Source organism: Phyllobates terribilis, unplaced genomic scaffold, assembly GCF_046119375.1.
Source record: "Phyllobates terribilis strain yellow unplaced genomic scaffold, ASM4611937v1 Scaffold_1__5_contigs__length_1240528914, whole genome shotgun sequence".
NCBI lineage: Eukaryota > Metazoa > Chordata > Amphibia > Anura > Dendrobatidae > Phyllobates > Phyllobates terribilis.
In genome coordinates this window covers 11,697,732-11,720,816 of record NW_027362761.1, presented here as the reverse complement: position 1 = coordinate 11,720,816, position 23,085 = coordinate 11,697,732, and the positions used below count along the sequence as shown (strand labels likewise).

The following is a 23,085-nucleotide window of genomic DNA, read 5'->3' as shown; positions in this document are numbered from 1 at the left end:
AGAATGGACTGAACCATGTGAACAGGCTTTTGTGCAGCTTAAATAAGCCCTGGCGGGGGCCCCCGTGCTGGCTGCAGCAGATTACACCAAGAGATTCCTGGTGGAGACTGATGCCTCAGACAGTGGGTTGGGCGCTGTCCTTAGTCAGGTGGATGGCACAGGGCAGGAACACCCAGTGGTATACCTTTCAAGGAAACTGTTAGACCGAGAGAAAGCATATGCCACCATAGAAAAGGAACGCTTGGTTATTGTCTGGGCACTGAAAAAACTATTACCCTATGTGTATGGGAGGGAATTCACCATAGTAAAGGATCACAATGCACTAACCTGGCTGCACCGGGTGGCGGGGGAGAATGGGCAATTATTATGATGGAGCCTGGCATTGCAACCGTTTAACTTTACCATTTCTCACCAAAAGGGGAGAGACCATGGCAACGCTGATGGCCTATTGAGACAAACTGAGGAAGCCCCGCACCCCGGTAATTGCCACCAGAGGAGGGTGGATAGTCAATCCCAGGAAATGGAGACAAGCACTGGCCATGCTGAAAAAGTGGGGGAGGAGTGTGAGGACCTGGCCACTTACTAAATACTTTTCCAGCACTGAGCAGCCATTTTCGTCAATCTTAATTATATTTTGTTAGAAATTTGCTTGCTGTGTTTTGTTAGTGATTTGTTTGCTCATCAGTTTAACCTCAGGTATCTATTCCATTCAGTGACCATATCTCCGAGACCTTGGGCCATTGTTCTCTCCGTCACCACAGGTAGTCTCACATGCAAACCCAGGGGATGGGTTCCACCTGAGAAAATATCTCCACTAAGGCACAATTAGGTGGGGGAGGGAGGGGTGAGCTTTTCTGCCGATTCAGGGGGCTGAACCATGTGCAGAAGAAAGAGAAGATTCATTGCTAGTCGGACGGAGAGCTGGGTGGTATCACGGGCTGCGGTCATAATATCCATCATCCGAAGGAGCATATGCTGTGACTGCCAATATACCGGCGGTAGACACAAAAAGCTGTGGGCCAACCAAAAGTTGGGGGACAGTGGGTATCACCTGGTATGTGGCAGTGGAACTACTGATCCCAGGTTGGAAACTCGAGGACTAAGAGAATTGCCTGGTGGATATTTACCTGGAATTGCTGTTCACCGTGGTCAGAAGGAATAAAACTAATTGCATCGATAACCTGCCTAGGTGATTATTAAAATCCACAACCGCACATCTTTACACAATGAAAATACAGGAAGAACATAAAATCAAACCCCAGACATCTGCATAGAATTTTGCAACCCAGTACCTTAGTGCTGCTAATCAGCATACAATCTACCACAAGTGAACATGGCTTTATTATTCCATTGATTTATGAATGAGAAGGCCATATGGATATATTGTAAATACATATTTTTATATTTAGATTTCAACACAGTCAATGATTACAAAATATTTTTGTCTATTAGTTATAGCTTTATTTTACATAATGGAAAAAATATGGACAACGATGTAAAAGTACAGAGATGAATTTTTCTGTTTGAATGCTCTTATATGGTACCCCCATCTCAACACTGAGCAAAAGTGAGAAACCTTTGTTTCAAGTGTTTTTGAATAGTTGTTTTCTTTCAAATTTTCATTTTTAATAAAGGTGGCTGAGAAGACATAAAAAATTCATAACAGTCCATGGATGTTCTACTCAAGAAAAGCAAGCAGAGGGAGGAAATAAAGAAGTACATAATCACAGCAAGTTCTATACCAATAACTGCCAATAAGGCAGTTCCGGGGGCCATCACAGAGTCCGTATTAGAATATGTCCTTCGAAAATTCATCTGTGAGCAGGACAAAAGTTGACTATCATGAGTAGAAAAAGGCGGACAGGAAGTGCAGTTATTAGCAGAATCACCCAAGCAAGTATAGCAGGAAGGGTGGCATTTGGCACAAATACTAGTAGTTCTGGGGTTCCTGGTCTCTTTTTCCATGTTCTCCAATGACTGTACAGCCTTAAAGTATTTTGGTGGGCAATAGGACATACAGTGGTTTCCAAATGTATAAGATGGTGGCTCACACTCTAGGGTAAAACAAAAATTAATATTAATACTTTATAAATTTTATATAAAATACAGTACATAAAAAGACAGAGCCCCACAGGGGCACTCTTTGTAAGCAAGAACAACATCTGGTTAATAGAAATAGTCTGAAATTGGGGGCATGTGACATCCATATTCTCCATCTTCATGAGAAAACCTCTGTTGACTTCTGCTGTTTTCTTAAGACCGTTTAAGAGCTACATGTCAATAAAACTAAGCCTAGAGCTTCATGGTGACATAGATCCCAGAATTGTGATTCTATATCACAACACAATGAAAGTCAATTGGCTACGGTGCGACGTGCAAGCTGCAGCAACTGCAACAAGCAAGTATTGCGATTCCATGGCCCCAACACCCAATGCATTGGCAAAAGAACAAAATTGCAATATAGCTTATATGTTTTGCATTTCACCATTATATAATCCTAAAATATTTTTTCTATAAAACATAAATTAAATAAAACAATAGGTAAAAAATAGTCATTGAATGACTAAACAAAACAATGACTAACATCACCGCCTCATCTCACCCCCTATCTGTTGGTGTCCCTCAAGGTTCAGTCCTAGGATCCCTGCTCTTCTCCATCTACACCTTTGGCCTGGGACAACTCAGTCTCATGGCTTTCAGTACCACCTCTATGCTGACAACACACAGATCTACCTCTCTGGACCCGATATCTCCTCCTTACTAACCAGAATCCCACAACGTCTGTCCGTTATCTCATCCTTCTTCTCTGACAGATTTCTAAAACTTAACATGGATAAAACAGAATTCTTCGTCTTTCCACCATCTCATTTATCCCCCCTACCTGACCTATCTATAAATGTAAATGGCTGTCCAGTTCCTCAAGCTCGCTGCCTTGGGGTAACCCTGATCTCTCCTTCAAACCACATATCCAAACCCTTTCTACTTCCTGACGACTCCAACTCAAAAATATCTCCAGGATCCGCACATTCCTCAACCACGAATCTGCAAACACAATAATGCATGCCCTCATCATCTCCCGCCTTGACTTTTGCAATCTCCTGCTGTGTGGCCTCTCTTCCAACACCCTCGCACCCCTCCAATCTATCCTAAACTCTGCTGCCCGACTAATCCACCTGTCCCCATGGTATTTCACGGTCTCTCCCCTCTGTCAATCCCTTCACTGGCTCCCCATTGCCCAGAGAATCCAGTTCAAAACCCTAACCCTTGCATACAAAGCCATCCACAAAGTGTCTCCTCCTTATATCTCAGACCTAGTCTCCCGGTACATACCTGCACGCAACCTCCAATCCTCACAAGATCTCCTTCTCTACTCCCCTCTTATCTCCTCTTCCCACAATCGCATACAAGATTTCTCCCGTGCATCCCCACTACTCTGGAACTCTCTACCCCAACACATCAGACTCTCACCTACCATGGAAACCTTCAAAAGGAACCTGAAGACTCACCTCTTCTGACAAGCCTACAACCTGCAGTAACCATTGCACCACCATACTGCTGCACGACAAGCTCTACCCTGAATTACTGTATCCTCACCTATCCTTTGTAGATTGTGAGCCCTCGCGGGCAGGGTCCTTGCTCCTCCTGTACCAGTAGTCATCACGTTTTGTTAAAGATCTTTGTAATAGTTCATGTATGTATACCCCTTTTTCACATGTAAAGCGCCATGGAATAAATGGCGATATAATAATAAATAATAATAATAACCCAACTTCAAAGTGCAAACTGATTTATATACAGCCACTGGTCACGGATATTGATGGGCATGCATCTTATAGTGCAATGGACAAGAATAGGGATGTAACTTACCTTGACATACTCCATTAGAATCTCGGCTCAAACATTTTGTCATTACAGGTTTTCGTATTTTTCTAGCCATCAAGTCTTCATTGGTCCCATACAGAATAAGCACAAAGTTGTACAAGAATCCTAGGAGACATACAAGCTAATGCTTAGTTGGTGACATTTTGTAACTTTTAAATCAGAAAAATTTGTAAACATTAAAATATATATATATTTTTTTCTTTCCAGTCACTAAAATAATTGTGCAGAGGTATGTAGCGGACAAAAAAATCTAATTGCCCTGCCACTGGATTTCTTCGCATCAGCAGTTAAGGTGGAGGGGACATTGAAGGTGCTGTTTCATGAGCTCAGTCTTTTGAGTGGATAAAATAAGTGATCTTACTATATTTCAGTCATTCTCCACTCTGAAGACACTTTATACAATATATCTATACAATACATGTCATTGAGAAGAATCAAAAGATGCTATACTAACTATATACTGTTTATAGCCTTGGAGGTTTGTTGTTAACTCTCCATTGAGCTACTCTGTTTCTTAACAAAATCCGTTATATAAACTTTATTAAATATAAAACATTATATTTGAGATATTTTGTGACACCATTTTTTTTTTTTCAATTGGTTCATCTCATGATATTTCGGTGCATATTTCTTATTCAGCCAGATACTTTTGGTTATAGGAATATTGGTTAGGTTTTTATTAAAGCAAACCTGCTCAAAAAACTCCATGTGCACATACCCCAATCGAGACACTCATCCCTACATTCTAGGTTAATTTTAAAACTTTAAAAGGGTTATTCGGTACTTTTTTTTTTCTTCTGTGGGGATAAGCACTTATCAGTAGCTGACTACATGCTTGTTCTGCCGTTCACCGATCTCTTCTGGCTCAGTGTTGTCAGAGTGCTGGCAACGATTCTCTCGCTTACTGTGACGTCAAGGCGACAAAGAATTTCCTTCTCTTCCACTCTACTTTTTTTTTTTAGGGGGATCAATGGTGATATCATGTTGATTGACAAGTGGTTCCCTGCTGCCTAATTCAACACAGGGAACCACATTGCATGAGCTAGTACATGATCAGCGCAAAGAACTCTGTAAGTGATTGATTTCCACAGACTACACTTGGCATCAGCATCAATAGCAGATTTAGCCAATTATACTGCTCAAGCGCCAGCTCATGCAATGCGAATCGCATTCATTCAGCACACATGCACTGAGTTAGGAGGCAGGGAGGAAGCTGTCAATCAATATGACATCTGCAATGACACTTGATAGACAGAATAAAGTGGAAGAGAATTGCTCTGTGGATGTGACTTCACAAGAAGTGGGGGAATCGTCGCCGGGAGCGGTGAGAGATATTCTCTCATGGCAGAACAGGCAGATAGTGAACAACTAGCTAGTGATAAGAGCTGAGCTCCATAGAAGAAACAAAAATCTGAGATAACCCCTTTAAACAAAAGAAAAAGCCAGTCTCGTCCACCTTCATAGAAATCACAGTAAGGTAAGGATATGTGCACATGATGCCTTTGAAATTCAGGAATACCAGCTGAGTTTTTGAAGCAGAGTATACTTTAAAAAAAATCAGCTGCCATTTTTCTGAAGTCTTTTTGATCATTTTTTTGCGGTGTATTTGCCACTAGCAGGTCTTTTTTCCTTGTATGTATAAAATGATGAGTGGCTTAGAAGCAGCTTGAAGAATGGTCAGGTCCCTTCTCTGAACCCCTTCGCGGCTTTGAAAACTTGAGGAGGTTAGAGGCTCAAAAGTCTGAACATATAAACAAGTGTTTTTATATTCCTAAGCACATAAGCATATGTTCATTCTTTTTAGCGCTTATTAAGCTCTTTTTAAGGCGTGCCTAGGAACACATGAAAAAGACGTTGTGTGCACATAGTCCTAGAATTCCCAGTCCACCTCTCTGCAAGTAGTCGCATGAGGTACCATCCTAGTCCTCGTGCTCAGTTTTCACAACAAGGTTTTCAGCAGTATATAGTAAGTTTGCTCAAGTAGACTATTTGACAATTCCACCAAGGTCACCTCTCAGGGGCCCATCGCTAGTCGAACTGATTTGGGGGAACGCGCACAGAGGTTATTCTTACAGATGTAATAAAGGAACTGTCAGCAATGAATGACTGTTCAAACTAAGTCCCATCGCTTGGAGGGCCAATCATTCATAGAAGGCCAATCATTCAAATACACCTTCCCACATCCTCCCGCTTTGACAGCTCTGGCTTCATAGAGCCAGAGAAGGGCGGAGAAAGATAGAAAACAAGCAGGTGGGAAGGTGTAACTAAATGAATGGCCCCACAATGAAGCATCGAGCACCCTTACTTGGTTTGAACGGTCATTCTGAGCCAACAGAGACCCTTTGGAACAATTTGTTAGGAAGCCTTTAAAGCAAAAGACCAGCTTTCACCCCACTTCACCTTCAACTTTAGTTTTAACCTTCTATAATCAACGATAAACCAAAATAAACTGCTAAAAAAAAAAACAACTAAAGAACAGGCTGCGTTTTTCTTTCTGCAGCTAAAACCAGCTCTTTTGCCAATAAAAACACAGGTATTGCTGCATTTTTGGAGCAGATCACATGTACAATTTGTCTACAACCTACATTTAATAAAGTTAGTTTTATTCACTAAAACGGCTGCAAAAACAATGCAACAAATGCAGCAAAATTTGCTGTATTTTTTTTTTTTAATCTTTTACATTGCTTTCTATGGGTGAGAAAATGCTGTAAAAATGCTAAAAGAATTGACATGCTAAAGATTTCAATAACGCTGCTGTGTTCAAATTCAGTCAGGAGAAAAAAAATCACCTGTATGCATGAAATGCCTGAAATCTCATAGCTTTCATTGGTACTGTAAAATGCAGATTATTTTCTGCAGTAAAAATACTGTAAAAATGCTGCATGTGAACATAGTATAAAAGGGGATCTGTCAGAAAAATCCAACTGTTTATATGGTCCTGTTGCTCTCTGAAAAATGACAACCCACAATTTCACTTATTTTCATATGAATTATAGACAGTTACTTATCGCTAATGTGATTTCTTGGAGCCCATGACAGCACCACGGAGCGAGGGGATCCTCCCTTCGAGGACAGGAAACCTACAGAATAAAAGGGTGGTACCTCTCCCTGGCACCAGTTGGATTTACCCTCACCTGCTGTATCCCCACCCATCCCTTGTAGACTGTGAGCCCTCACGGGCAGGGTCCTCTCTTTTCCTGTACCAGTCGCTGACTAGTATTGTTCAAGATTATTGTAATTGTTTTTCGCTATGTTACCCCTTTCACATGTAAAGTGCCATGGAATAAAAGGCGCAATAACAATAATAAATTATACAGCACGAGAGGACCTCCAAGGTTATTACAACAATACGAACAAAAGTCGGATTTTGGTAAGAACTTACCTGTAAAATCCTTTTCAGCGAAGGAAGGAAGGGAGACACAAATCCATTACTAGTGGGTAGGCAGAGCCCCACAGGATAGTTCACCTCAGATTAGAAAAAGTGACGACCGGCCCCTCCAGCTTAGGCTCCTCCTACTCCCATGTCCTTCAGTCCGTACACAAGCTAAGGAAGAGCAGACAACACCAGCAGAACAACACATCCCCTTCTGACAATTCAGAAATGCGAGAGAACAGGTTATGTAATAGAAACACACAGTCCTGCAAGGTAGCAATGACCTCGGGCGAAAAACCGCGACGGGTCAAGATCTCAGTCTCAAGAGCCACGAAGTCAAACGAAGAGACCTCAGGTCCGGATGACAAATGGGCCCCTGGGTTAGCAAGTCCGGGCGAAGGGGCAGCTGAAACTGAGGCGCCGCCAGAAGAGACACCAGCGTCGAATACCATGTCCTAAACGGCCAATCTGGTGCTATCAGAATTATTGATACCTTTTCGAGTTTGATCCGTCGGATCACCAGAGGAAGTAAGGATATCGGCGGAAACGCATAGATCAGCTTGAACTGACCCCACGGGGTCACTAGAGCATCTACCGCCACAGCCTCCGGGTCCCTGTACCTGGACATAAATGTCGGAACCCTGGCGTTCAGCCTGGATGCCATCAAGTCCACCTGAGGAGTCCCCCAACGGGAACACAGCAGTGCAAAGACCTCCGAATGGAGACTCCATTCCCCCGGATCCACCTGCTCGCGACTGAGGAAGTCCGCCGAGATATTCAACACCCCTGGGATGTGAACTGCAGAGATTGCTGGAACTCTGGACTCGGCCCAGACCAGGATCCGAGAGACCTCCGTCATGAGACTGGAACTCCTCGTCCCGCCTTGATGGTTGATTTACGCGACAGCAGTCGCATTTTCCGATTGGATCCGGACCGGCAGACGGCTCAACAAGACCGTCCAATGTTGGAGGCAGAGAAATATTGCTCTCAACTCCAAAATGTTGATCGGGAGAGACGACTCCTCTGGCGACCAGACCCCCTGAACCCAGAGGTCGTTCCAAACTCCTCCCCAGCCAGTCAGGCTGGCATCGGTGGTAATCACCGACCACCTCGGGAGAAGGAAGGATTTCCCCAGGGATAGAGTCTCTGGACGTAACCACCATCCAAGGGACTCTCGCACCCTGCGGGAGATAACGACCGAGCGATCCAGAGAAGTCAGCGATCGATCCCAATGGGTCAGAATAAGATTTTGGAGATCCCGGGAATGAAATTGTGCAAACGGTACTGCTTCCATAGCTGCCACCATTTGACCCAGAAGGCGCATGCATTCCCGCAGGGACATTGACAAAGCCGACCTCATAGCCTGGACCAGAAGACTAAGGTTCGTCTGTTTGACCGGAGGCAGGGACACAACTGCCCGAACTGTATCGAACTGCATCCCCAGGAAAAGAATGGACTGTGCTGGTTCCAATGACGATTTCTTCCAATTGATCAGCCACCCGAAGTCCATCAGGTACTGAAGGGAGAGATCGCGAGCAGTTATCGCATCCTCCGCTGTGGGCGACACTATGAACAGGTCGTCCAGGTAGGGGAGGATCGTAACCCCCTGTCTTCGAAGAAGTGCCATGAGAGGAGCCAGAATCTTTGTAAAAACCCTGGGTGCTGAGGCCAACCCGAATGGGCCACAAACTAGTAATGGGCTTGACCTATAGCGAAACGCAAAAAACGCTGGTGAGCCCTGCCGATAGGGATATGCAAATAGGCGTTGCGGATGTCGATCGACACCAAGAAATCGTACTGCGACAGGGTCGCTACTACCGAACGGAGAGACTCCATGCGGAACTTCCGTGTCCGGACGTAAATATTCAAATCTCTGAGATCCAGCACCGGGCGAAACTGGTCCTCTTTTTTGGGGACCACAAACAGGTTGGAGTAAAAACCCCTTCCCTGGTCTTCCGGAGGAACCTGAACCACCACAACCTGCTGTAGGAGAGAGTCGGCCTCCTGTAACAGTGCGGTAGCCAGCCTTGGCACGGATGGAATGCACGTCTGACGAAACCTGTCTGGAGGTAGAGAATGAAACTATGAAATAGCCTGCCGACATAACCCGCGTCTGCTATGTGGGATGCCCAAATCGACCCGAATTGTAGCAGACGACCTCCCACCCGTCAGTCAGCCTTAGCGGACTTTTTATCAACCTCCCGTCTGTCCTGACGGGACTGTTGCTTCCAAGGAGTACGAGATTTCTGGGAGGATCTGCCGGAGGACGAGGGACGACCTGATCTCCAAGAAGGCTGACCGAATCGTCCCCTGGTCCGAAAGGACCGAAGACCTCTACTGGGCCCTGTCCTGCTAGATGTGGATGCCACTGCCTTTTTCAGAGGCAGGGTAACATCCTTAGCTTTGGCAATCAGTTCCGAAAGGTCAGAACCAAAAAGCTGATCGCCCTCATATGCCAGACTAAGCAACCTCTGGATACTGCATCTCCGGTCCACTGTTTAAGCCACAGTGCTCTTCTAATTGTGACGGCCGAAGCTTGAGCCCTGGACATAGTTGAAGTAGTGTCCAGTACTGCATCCCTGCCATAACGCATAGCTTCTTCCATCAGCTGAAAAAGCCTTTCTACTTCTGAACGCGAAGTCCCGTCCTGCCAAGCCGCCCGCAGCTGATCCAACCACCGCAGAGAAGTCTCACCGGCCCACATGGCCCCCAAGGCCGCTCGGAAACCATGACCCGCGGCTTCATAGATGGATTTCGCTGCTGACTCCGATCTCCTGTCCAGAGGATCCTGAAGATTGGCTCTCCCTTTAACAGGAAGCAGGGAAGACTTGGTCAGCTGAGACAGAGATATATCCACCTCAGGAGAGGGAACCCAATTAGTGACCATCTCCTTGGCGCAGGGATACAGAGCATCAAAAAAATGCATCCCCCTGGAAGCGTTTATCCGGACACCGGCGCTCCTTCTCCACTGCCTCGTTAAGTTCCTCATGCGCAGGTAATGTAGAACGAGCACGGCGCGTTTCCTGATACAGCCGGGCCGACCTAGACGGTTTTGTCGGCTCTTCAGACAGCTGTAACACCTCCCGCATGTCCTTAATAAGCACATTTACGCGGCCTGAAAGTGAAACAGAGCGACCCTGTCGATCCTCTTCCTCAGAATCAGAGATTTCATCAACCGAACTCGTTGGTGAATCCAAAGCCTCTGATGCGCTATGCGGGGGAGACAATGCCACCACAGTCCTGCGGCGCTTTTTACCTCATGGCGACAAATGCGATCTAGCTGACACCCACTGACCCAGGAGACTAGAAAGACTATCAATGGAGCGAGTGAGCGCCTCCACCTTAACATCACTGAGGGTCGAACTTGACGTCGTTGAAGGCCTGGGTGTATCAGAAGCGTGCGACCGAACCTGGAACGGATCAGGAGAGCGGTCCGCACTCCCAGGCCCCTGATCCGACATGCCACCCACACCAGATGCCAGGATGTTACAATAAGGATGGCAAATAAAAGTGTGAAAATTGCACAGCCTGTTTTCAAAACTCTTTCTTTTTTTTTTTTTGTATGCCTCAAGCTCTGAAGGGTTAAAGCTCACCCTTAGAGAGAGCTACCCCAGAGCTGCAGAGCAAATAATTTAACTTAATCAACTGGGAGAAGCCCTCAAACACAAGGTGTTTCCCCAGGAAAAGAAAAAACAACCCTAAAGAACCATCCTGTTTAGAAGGGGTTAATATCACTGCAACTAAAATACTACACTGCCTACCAAGGTCAGCGAAGTAAATAGTTTCAAAAGAGAAGCGGTAGCGCTCACTATGTCTCCCTAGCAGGTTAGCCAAAGTGAAAAACGCTGTCAGGGAACCTCTGCAGAGGGAACTCACCGATACCGCGGCGACCGCTCCTCCTGAGTGTGTAGCGGTAGACGGGGAGCAGAGAGCAGGAGGTGCCCGATGGAACACGGAAGCCGGAGGAGAAGCAGGGACTGACACAGCGCGCGTCCAAACCAAGAGCTTCCTGCCTGAGATATGACGGCAGGAAGCCAGGAGATGCCAAGCCACGCCCCGCTAAGCCACGCCCTGCTAAGCACCGCCCTGCTAAGCCACGCCCCCGACAGAGCCCGAGCTATTCAAACAAAAGCGCGCTGGACAGAGAGCTTCCTGCCCCAATGATGGCAGGAAGCCAAAAACTTAAAGAAAAAATGTACGCTTATACAAAAAGCTTCCAGCCTGAAACACGGCAGGAAGCTAAGCAATGCGGGGCCACATATAAACATTACTGGCCTCAGTCTCTGCTCCCCCAGTAAAGGCAGCGTCTGCAATAGACAAAAACACACAGGCAGTCACACTTATAGAAACGGCGGCTGCTGCCGCAGCCGTTAAGGCACTCTTATACAAAAGAGCACTTACCAGGCTGAACGCCACAGGGATCCTCAGGGATGTGTGGCGCCGTGGCCCTTCGCTCACCCCTACGGCGGAACACGCAGGGACCCCCAGATGTGGTGTGCGTCTCCGCCAGGGAGCGCCCTGTATCCCCCGGGGCCGGCAGGCTTCTGTGGGGACCTCCTCAAGGGGTACAAAGAGCCGCCAGGGGAGGGTCAGGGGTCTCAGTAGTGCTGAGACCCCCTGAGACTTCTAGACCACGGGGGGGTCCAGGTCTCGCTGGATATAAAATAACAAACTCTTCTGAGGAGCTGCCGAGGCAGCGACTATCCTCTGAGACCTCAGATAAAAGACTGAAGGACATGGGAGTAGGAGGAGCCTTTATACTGGAGGGGCCGGTCATCACTTTTTCTAATCTGAGGTGAACTATCCTGTGGGGCTCCGCCTACCCACTAAGTAATGGATTTGTGTCTCCCTTCCTTCCCTTCTGCTGCTGAAAAAGTGCGCTCACCCACACGTGACAGGAGGGAATATAAGTGTGCGATCATGGGCTCCAAGAAATCCCGTTACCGGTAAGTAATTAGGTCTTTCTGCTCACCCATGACAGCACCAAGGAGAGACTTGCAGATAATTAAAATTTAGGGAGGGACCACAGCCTGCTGAACTCTTCTCCCAAAGGGGAGTTCAGAGGAAGAGGCCAGATCCAACCGATAGTGCTTGGAGAAAGTTGAGGGAGAAGACCATGTTCCAGCCTTACATATTTGCTCTATGGAAACATCTGATTTTTCCTCCCAGGAGGTTGCTACTGCTCTTCTGGAATGAGCTCTTAATCCTTCTGGAACGATATTCCCACTTGACGAGTAGGCTAGAGTGATTGCCTCCCTAATCCACCTTGCTAATGTGCATTTTGAGGCCTTGAGCCCCTTTCTAGGTCCCTGAAAGCAAACAAATAGAGACCTATCCTTCCTCCATATCTGTGTGGCTGACAAGTACTGAAGCAGACACCTTACATCTATTGTATGAAGCTTCCCTTCCATAGGATTTTTGGGGCTGGAACAAAGTATGGAAGGACTACTTCCTGAGACCTATGAAAACGTGATGCAACTTTAGGTAAATAAGCTGGGACTGGTTTAAGAATGACCCCATCATCAAGGACTTGTGTAAAGGTAGGACCTGCAGACAGGGCCTGAATGTCACTGACCCCGAGGGTCGATGTAAACGCCACTAGTAGAGCAGTCTTAAGTGGGAGGATCTTAAGAAATATTGAATCTTAGGGCTCAAATGGAGAGTTGGTTAAAGCTGTCAGAACCAAATTAAAGTCCCAAGGGGGTAATTTCGGGCTAAAAATGGGCCTAGACCTAGAGGCGGCCATAATAAACCTGGGAAACCCAACGATTACCTGCTAGGTCATAATTATAAAGGGCTCCTAACGCAGAAACTTGGACCTTAAGAGTACTTATAAAAAGGCCCTGTTCTAACCACGTCTGTAGAAACTCTAGGATGGCAGTAACTGGTACCCCTTACTGTACCTTGGCCCCTGAGGTGGAGAGAAACTTCTTCCAGGTTTTTCTGTAAGATTTAGTGGTGACAGCCTTCCTACTCTGAAGTAGGGTAGAAATCAAGTTAGGAGAAAAAACGCTGCCCCTCAGAAGCGCCCTCTCAAGTTCCAAGCTGTCAAATGCAGATTGGCTACCTGACGATGATACACCGACCTCTGGGAGAGAAGATCCAGAACCTCTTGGAGTACCCAGGGGTTGGTGACTGACATCAAACAAGCAGGAGAACCATGTCCCTCTTGGCCAGAAGTATAACTCTCACTCTATCCTCCCTGATCTTTCTTAGGACAGCTGGAATCAAAATAACTGGGGAAATGACATATGCCAGACTGTGATTCCAAGGAATCAAGAAGGCATCCAGAACCAGAGAGCTCCACCTGGGATCTATGGAACCAAAACATATTTACTCTTTTGTTTGACTGTTTGCAAATAGTTCTATGACTGAAAAGCCCCACATATTCACAATCTGATTGAATACTGCTGGTTTCAACACCCATTCTCACAGCCTCAACCATTTTCAGCTCAAAATCTGCTCTGTAATTTTCTTTTCCTTTTATGTGGAGAGCCGTTCGTGACAGTAGATTGACTTTCTCTACCTGAAAAATGCGGCCTGTTCCTTCCATCAAGGGCCTGGACCGAGTTCCAACTTCATGGTTTAGATAAGCCACCACTATTTGATTGTCCAAAAACTCCCTTACATGGTTGCCCTGATTGGAATTTAAGAGCTTTCCCAAAGCCCGTCCTACTGCCAACAATTCATTCATACTCGATGAGACAACTGATCTCCTGTCCAAACCCCCTGGACTATATTTTTTAGATGGGCCTCCCAACCCCTGGGGCTTGCATCTGTAGTCACCACTCGAGTAATCCTGTTTACCCAAGGAACGCCCCTGGCCAGCTTCTCTACATTTAGCCACCAACCCAGGGAATGAGTAGATTATGAAGATAGTTATCCCTTCTAGAAGTTCTCCCAGGGAAATCTCGTTCCTTAAGACATCCCATTGTAGTTCTCTAGTGTGAAACTTGGCCCTCAGTAACGCCAGGATACAAGAGGTCAGGGAACCCAGAAGGGACATGGCATTCCTCATGGACATGGAGGGTGATTTTAATGCCCGGGATATCTGGCCGCCAATCCTTTCTATTTTTCCTTCTGGAAGGCGACAGTCCTGTTTCTTGGGAGTCCAATACGAGTCCGAGAAACTCCTGCATGTTTTTTGGCCCAAGTTTTGTCTTTAAAATTAAGAGCCATCCCAAGTCTATTAAAGAAGTCATGACCCCTACCAACTGATTTCTGCAGTGCTGGACTGAGTTGCTTACAATCATCTGGATAAGGAATAATCAGAACGTCTTTCTCCCGCAGTTGCGCCATTACTTCCACAATCAGTTTGGTAAATACACAGGGAGCTATTGCTAGACTGAATGGAAAGGCTGTGTACTGAAAGTGCCTGGTCATCCCCTTTATGGAAATCGCTACCCCGAGGAACTTTTGGTGATCCTGGTGCATGTGCATGGGAATATGATAATATGAGTCCTTCAGGTCCAAGACTGTCATAAGGCAATCTGGGAAGAGAGTTTTTACAATCATCTTTATGGATTCCATTTCAAAAGTCTGAATCCTCAGGAATTTGTTCAACCTTTTCCAGGTTGTTGATCGTCCTGAAAGCTGACATCAGACAGCGTGATCCCACAGTGCTCTAACCAGCAGTAACGATGTAACAGCATGGGAAAGCAGGGATGTTCGGGTCCTCCATTCAAATGAATGGGATCTGGGCTCAGGTGCTGCTCTGGTACCCGAACCCGAACTTTTAATAAACTGTTCGGCTGAACCAGCCGAACCTGAAGAGTCACGGGTTCGCCCATCACTAGTTGACTCAACATCATCACTTGTGGGCAACTGTGTTTCCTCATCATCTACCCCTTGAGACACTAATTGCCATTCCCAACAGTCGTCTTTTTCTGATCGTGGATGCTGAAATATTTGGGCATCACTACACACAAGCTCCTTATGTCTCATTTGAAATGTTCCAATCCACAAACTATGTTTTGCAGGTTTGGAAAAAGTTAACTACCCTCTGCAAGGTGATGGTTACCATATGTTACTGCTGAAAAAAGAAGCCAGATGGATTATTCACTTAAATGCCTAGGGCCGTTAGATCATTCTATGTCATTAAGAACTGTCAGTGTTTTTATAATATTGCATTTTTTGCATGATTGTCTATCTTATAACTATGTAATGATAATGTTGGATAGGTTTATCGTACATATAGGAAGTAGTTTTACGTCACCTCTCACTACGACGCATTGAAAGAAAGTGAAATGGCCATAGTCTTGCACGTACCCCTGCACGCCTGATGTTTTTTTGAACAAGCACAAAAGGAATATTTTTGCGAATTGGCGAGTGCCGCTTTTCCATATTCTATGGGCTAGAACAATTTTTAGGAAGAGTGGAACATTTTATTTTTCACGCTGGTGGTGTGTGTCTATAGGGTTTTTTTGTGTGTTGGAAAACTAAATTTTATTCAGGTGTGTGTTTGGTGTAAAGCTATTTATTGAATTAAAATTCAAGAAAGGAAAAAAAAAGAATGGAATAAAAGTCTAGAAATAAAAAGATAAAAAAAAAAGGAGAATATAATAGTTTGGTGAAATAAAAAAAAACAAAAACAATTTCCACTAAAATTCTGAAACTACACTATAGAAAAAAAAAACAACCAAATGTCAGTGACGTGTGTCACTGATCAGTGCTCAGCAGCTGCACAGAGATCATACAAAAAAAAATGGTAAAAGTCAAGCGATCAAATACTGATTAGCGCTCAACAGCAGAAAAGTGTTTTGGGAAGGGGTTAGGGAGGTGGTTGAAGGGGGGGAGTGGAAGAGAGGGATTACAAACAAGCAGGAACAGGTCAGGAGGAACTTCTATCTACAGTTCTTCAAGTCTTAAATCAGTAGCAGCAGCAAAAGTGATGGCACAGTTTGGAAAAAGGCAGTGGCACCACAAGTCACAGTACGTGAGCAGCAGAATGATACAATGATTGCTCTGTACACTTCTCCAAACTGGAGCAAGGTGGTACAGAGCGGTCATTGACAGTTTAAACTGCCCTCTTAATCACAGATTGGTGCAGTCGGACGATGAATGACCAATCAGCATGGGGGCGCTGCCGCTGCCGTTACCTAGCACAGCCTATGATCAGTGCTGTCATAGCACTGATCATACCTGGACATCAATGTTTCAGGCACTCTTATTTGCTTAAACATTGAAATTGCTGTGACTGGCTGTTCAGAATTGAACAGCCAATCACAACGATCGCTGTTGCGGGGGAGGTGTGTGTGTGTGTGTGTGGGGGGGGGTGGGACGGACAACCCCCCTGTGGCAATGAGTACAGGTGTTCAGCAGACAACTTTACCTGATCACAGTGTCTTCAGACATAATGACCGGAGGTTCCCATGACATAATTTGACAGGACGTACAGTTATGTCAAATGTCATGAAGGGGTTAACTTTTTGTATTTACAAAACATCTCTATTTGTAAGAATACAAGTTACACCAACCTGTGTTTCGGGGGTCTCCTTTGTTCACCAGTTCAAGGGTCCATGTGCCTCGTGGATTTTCATCCCATGTGTGTGTACTCATGAAGGACCAGTTTTGATACCCTGCAGAACTGGTATCATATGGTCTAGAAAATTGAGACACATCTTAGACGTATTAAGCTTTGATAACTTAGCATTTCTATTAATGTTACAAGTTTACCTCAATGCCACAAGCACAGAACGTGTACCCATAGGGCTGGTGAGGGAGATTTCAAGATCACCCCTGCGGCTATAGCTGAGGGAGATTTGGGCTTGCACATGCTCAAGAGACCTGACATAGTTTGGTCTTCCTGAGCAGCCACTGATATTGCGGCTTACTACAAGATGTGAGGTTACTCTTCTATAAGAAAGAAAAGGAATAATCACAAAAGACTAACCAATACCGCAATTTAAGACAATAAACATAGATTTTAGTCAGGGATAGCAGATCAATATAAGACACATTGACACTTACTGAGGACTACTCACAAGCTTCACCAAGCACATTCTCTGAGGACGTGTAGTTTCCCACTTTAGAGCTAGGTCCATCAATTTTCCAGCATTCAAAAGTCCATAACCAAAAAGGTGGCTCACTCAAAAACAAAAAGAATTGTTACATATTACATGTTACAACTCATTCATTTTCTGTTAAAGGGGTGATCCAAGACGAATATTGATTTTAATCCTAAATGACCATCCATTGTAATAATCAAATAGCTTTTCTAATATACTTTCATTAAAAAAGTCCCTACTGTTTTCTAATCTAACAGCTTTATTTTTATTTTTTACTTATTCACATTTTGAGGACTCTTTATTGAACCCCTTTACACCCCTACTCCCCCCTCTCCCAAAGCCTGTTTTCACCTTCATGACCAGGCCAAATTTTACAATTCTGACGAGTGTCATTTTACGAGGCGATAACTAACGCTCCAACGGATCCGACAGTTTTTTTCATGACATATTGTTCTTCATGATAGTGGTAAAATTTATTCAATCTGACTTGCATTCATTTGTGAAAAAAAACAGAAATTGGGCAGAAATTTTGCAAATTTTCAGACTTCATTTTTATGCTTTTAAATCAAAGTTATGTCATACAAAATAGTTAACAAATAACATTTCCCATATGTCTACTTTACATCAGCACAATTTTTAAACTAAGATTTTTTTATAGGAAGTTATATGGGTTAAAAGTTGACCAAAGATTTCTCATTTTCCAACAAAATTTACATAACCATTTTTTTAGATTTTTTAGGGGCCACATCCCATTTGACATGACTTTTAGGGGTCTATATGACATAAGAATAGTGTCACTTTTTTGTATTTTATAACGGCACCCCTCAAAACCACATTCAATAAGTTTGTTAACCCTTCAGGTGCTTCACAGAAATTGAAGCAATGTAGAAGGGAAAAAAAATTAACATTTAACTTTTTTTCACAAAATTCACAAGGGTAACATGAGATTGTTGTACAATTTCTCCTGAGCATGCCAATACTCCATATGCGGTGGAAAACCACTGTTTGGGTACACGGCAGGGCACGGAAGGGAAGGCGCAGCATTTGAACGCAAAATTGTCTGGAATCATTAGCAGACACCATGTCGCATTTGGAGAGCCCCTGATCTGCCTAAACAGTGGAAACCCCCCACAAGTGACACTATTTTGGAAACTAGACCCCCCAAGGAATTTATCTGCATCACAAAAAATTATAATGTTGAATTATGAAAATTTAAAAAAACAAAAAAACAAAGACAAAACACATTTTTGCAACAAAAACTAAATTTTAGCCCCAATTTTTTTTTTATTTTCACAAGGGTAACAGGAGAAATTGCACAACAGATTTTGAGGTCAATTTTCTTCTAAGTACGCTGATGCCCCATTTGTGGAGGAAAATTACTGTTTGTGCGCACGGCAGGGCTCGGAAGGGAAGGAGTAATGTTTTGGAATGCAGACTTTGATGGAATGGTCAGCGGGCGTCATGCCTCACTTCAAGAGTCCCTGATGTGCCTAAACAGTGGAAACCCCCACAAGTAACTCCATTTTGGAACTGATCTACTGTTTCCTGGTATGTGAATTCTATAATGTAGTGGCATATGCAAGTTGTGTAGAGTGCATCAGGTTGACATAAGTGACTTGTGTAGTGTTCGTCAGGTTGGCATAATGAGTTGCACAAGTCAGAAATTAATTTAGTAGCCCATGGATGTGTGGTGCAGTTTGAAGCATTCTTTTATACACAGGTCAGGTTTGTCGGGGCTGGTGTCGCATTGATAAGTGGTGTCCTTTTATATCCCCCTTCTGTAACACACTCAGCACCCTCTTTTGCGACCTTCCTTTCTGTAACGGGTCTGGGAGGCGGAACCTCTGGGCTACTATACAAGGGAGCGGTCCTTGTAAGGGAGCGGGTGGCGACCAGGCAGGCAGTCACAGCAGGTGACCGGGACAGTCTCTGGGTGTACGGGCAGGAGGTCACGGCAAGTGATCAGGGCAGTCTCTGGAAGAACGGGCTGGAGGTCACGGCAAGTGACCGGGGCAGTCTCTGGAAGAACGGGCTGGAGGTCACGGCAAGTGACCGGGGCAGTCTCTAGGTAAAGGGTAGGTACGACCTGTGATGGCTGAACCTCCAGGTAGGCTAGCAAGGCAGATGGAGGATGTGTGCTCCCAGGTGAGCAAGCGAGAGTCTCTGGAATAGCAGGTGGTCACAGCACGTGACGGCGGAGCCTCCAGGTAGGCAAGCAGGCAGGTAGCGGAGAAGCGCTCCCAGGTGAGCGGGCAAGAGTCTCTGGAATAGCTGGTGGTCCCAGCACGTGACAGCGGAACCCCCGGGCAGGCAAGCAGGCAGGTAGTGGAGAAGCGCTCCCAGGTGAGCGGGCAAGAGTCTGGAATAGCTGGTGGTCACAGCACGTGACAGCGGAGCCTCCGGGCAGGCAAGCAGGCAGGTAGCGGAGAAGCGCTCCCAGGTGAGCGGGCAAGCTGGTCCATAGACAGACTGACCGGAGTTGTAAGGCAGACCGTCGGACCTCAGGCAAGCAGGCAGGTAGCTGATGTGCGCTCCCAGGTGAGCGGGCAAGTTGGTCCTTAGACAGACTGACCGGAGTTGTAAGACAGACCGTCGGACCTCAGGCAGGCAGGCAGGTAACAGGAAATCAGGCAGGATTAGGACAGCAAGCTGGCAGGAATCTGGCAGGTAACTGGCAGGTAACTGGCAACGGGACCTGAGGGCTGAAGCAGAGTAGAACTGTGCAACAACATTGCTCGGGCACCTCCATTTTGGAGGAGGTGCCTTATATATGGTAAAGTCCTCCGGCCATTGGCCGGGGACTCCTTAGGACGGCGCGTGCGGCCCCTTTAAGAGGGAGGGAGGGCGCGCGCGCGCCCTAAGCACAGTGGCCGGGAAGGAGCGCGCGCTGCCAGCAGAGCGGGAGAGGGACGCCGGGCACGGAGCAGAGCGGTGAGGGGAACAGCGTCCCTGCCTAGCAGAGGGCAGGGACGCCGGCACTACAGTACCCCCCCCTTTTTTAGGCCAGATAGAAATTTAGCTAGGATGAGAGGGGCATGGATGTTCTCCCGGGGCTCCCACGTTCTCTCCTCAGGACCAAACCCCTTCCAATCTACCAGAAAAAAGGTCTTTCCTCTTACCCTTTTGGTGGCAAGAATGTTCTCTACCTCAAACTCGTCCTCAGCAGAAACCGGAGCAGGAGGCGTACCTGTAGACTTGGAAAAAGAGTTAAGCACCACGGGTTTGAGGAGAGATACATGGAAGGAGTTAGGGATCCGTAAGTTGGCCGGGAGTTTCAATTTATAGGCCACCGGGTTGATCTGACTGATGACCTCCAGAGGATCGATGAACCGAGGCCCTAACTTGTAAGAAGGTATCTTGAGTCGAACATATTTAGATGAGAGCCAGACTTTATCTCCTGGACGAAATTGTGGAGGATCCAGGCGTTTTTTGTCAGCGTGTCTTTTCATACGCTCGGATGACAGAAGGAGTGCGGACCGGGTACTCTCCCATATGGAGGAAAATTTGCTAACGAGAGATTCCGCAGCCGGGTTGTCCACAGAGGTGGAGACAGGAAAAGGAATCCGAGGATGCTGACCAAAGACTACAAAAAACGGGGATTTGGAGGAGGATTCGCTCTCGTGATTATTATAAGAGAACTCGGCCCATGGTAGGAGATCCACCCAGTCAGAATGGTGGGCATTAACGAAGTGCCGGAGGTAACTGGTCAGGTTCTGATTGATCCGCTCCACTTGACCATTGGACTGTGGGTGGTAAGCGGAAGAGAAGTCCAGGGTGACGTCTAGTAGTTTACAAGTGGCTCTCCAGAAACGTGAGGTGAACTGTACCCCACGATCCGACACGATGTGGAGGGGCAGGCCATGAAGACGGAAGATGTGGCGGATAAAGTCTTTAGCCAGCTCGGGTGCAGACGGAAGGCCTGTCAGGGGAATAAAGTGAGCCATCTTGGAAAAGTGGTCAGCGACCACCCAAATGACCGTACAACCGGCAGAGACGGGGAGATCAGTTATAAAGTCCATTGCTATATGCTGCCAGGGGGCAGCAGGTACAGGAAGCGGAAGGAGGCGTCCGGCTGGCAGATGTCTCGGGACTTTGTTGCGGGCGCAGGACACACAGGCAGAAACAAAGTCTATTATGTCCTTGTGCAGGGTAGGCCACCAATAGTGTCGGGCAATAAGCTTGAGGGTCTTTTTCTGACCGGCGTGGCCAGCTAGTTTAGACGAATGGCCCCAGTGTAGGATCTTCTCCCGATCAGGTACTGAAACAAACGTCTTACCGGGAGGGAGACGATTTAGACTCACGGGAGCCACCTGCATTACTCTGGCGGGATCGATGATATGTTTAGGTTCTTCCTCGAGATCGGACACCAGAAAGGATCGGGACAAGGCGTCTGCTTTGACGTTTTTGTCAGCCGGGCGAAAATGAAAAACAAAATGAAAGCGAGCAAAAAACAAGGACCACCGGGCTTGGCGCGGGTTAAGTCTCTGGGCATGCTGGAGGTAAGCCAAGTTCTTGTGGTCAGTGTAAATTATTACCGGATGAAGAGCCCCCTCGAGTAGGTAACGCCACTCCTCCAACGCCAGCTTGATGGCCAATAACTCTCGGTCTCCTATGGAATAGTTGCGCTCAGAAGAGGAGAAGAGTTTGGAGAAGAAGCCACAAGTTACCATTCTCCCGGAAGATGATTTTTGAGTAAGTACCGCTCCGGCTCCAGAGGAGGAGGCGTCAACTTCCAGGAAGAACTGCTTGTTGCCGTCCGGGCGATGCAGCACCGGGGCGGAAGAGAAGGCCTGTTTTAGGGAAAGAAAGGCCTCCTCTGCTTCGGGCGGCCACTCTTTGGGATTAGTACCCTTACGGGTGAGCGCGGAAATTGGGGCAGTCCGGGAAGAGAAGTGCGGGATGAAGAGGCGGTAATAGTTGGCGAAGCCCAGGAACCGTTGAATAGCCTTCAACCCCTCTGGTCGGGGCCATTTCTCGATGGCAGACAGTTTCTCAGGATCCATTTGTAGGCCGGTCTGAGAGATAATGTAGCCCAGAAACGGAAGCGAGGTCTGCTCAAAGAGGCACTTCTCATATTTAGCGTAGAGATGGTTCTGCCTGAGCCTGAGCAGGACCTGACGAACATCCCTCCGGTGAGTCTGGAGATCCGGAGAGAAGACCAAGATGTCGTCCAGGTACACCACTACGCAGGAGTAGAGAAGGTCCCGGAAGATGTCATTGACCAACTCTTGAAAGACGGCAGGAGCGTTACAGAGGCCAAAGGGCATTACCAGATATTCATAGTGGCCGTCCCGGGTGTTGAATGCCGTCTTCCATTCATCCCCCTGACGGATACGAACCAGGTTGTACGCCCCACGGAGGTCCAGTTTGGTGAAGATTCTAGCCCCCCTCAGACGATCAAATAACTCCGGAATGAGCGGAAGAGGGTACTTATTCTTCACCGTGATCTGGTTAAGGCCTCTATAGTCTATACAGGGACGGAGAGAGCCGTCCTTCTTTTTGACGAAAAAGAAGCCTGCTCCCGCCGGGGAGGTAGATTTCCGGATGAATCCCCTGGCCAGATTCTCCTCAATATATTCGGACATCGACCGGGTCTCAGCAGCGGATAATGGATAAATACGCCCACGGGGAGGAGAAGTACCAGGTAACAGGTCGATAGGGCAGTCGTATGGTCTATGAGGGGGTAGTGTCTCTGCCTCCTTTTTATTAAAGACATCAGCATAAGACCAATAAGGAATCGGAAGTCCAGGTAGATTAGCTGGGGTAGGAGAAGGACGGACGGGATGAACGGGAACCAAACAGGTCTTATGGCAGCCCTGTCCC

General features: G+C 46.4%; 1 protein-coding gene across 1 annotated transcript in view; it reads right to left on the bottom strand.

The window, feature by feature from the left end:
* Positions 1–1,549: 1,549 nt before the first annotated feature.
* The window catches only part of LOC141165509 (proprotein convertase subtilisin/kexin type 4-like), a 707,768-nt gene continuing 686,232 nt past the window's right edge, over positions 1,550–23,085 (bottom strand). The window contains exons 11-15 of the mRNA XM_073651166.1: positions 17,225–17,342; positions 16,931–17,110; positions 16,732–16,856; positions 3,868–3,987; positions 1,550–2,054 (exon numbers count right to left, since the gene is read on the bottom strand). Coding sequence (XP_073507267.1) covers positions 1,612–2,054; positions 3,868–3,987; positions 16,732–16,856; positions 16,931–17,110; positions 17,225–17,342 — 986 coding nt within the window. The 3' untranslated portion in view covers positions 1,550–1,611. The remainder of the gene's footprint in view (positions 2,055–3,867; positions 3,988–16,731; positions 16,857–16,930; positions 17,111–17,224; positions 17,343–23,085) is intronic.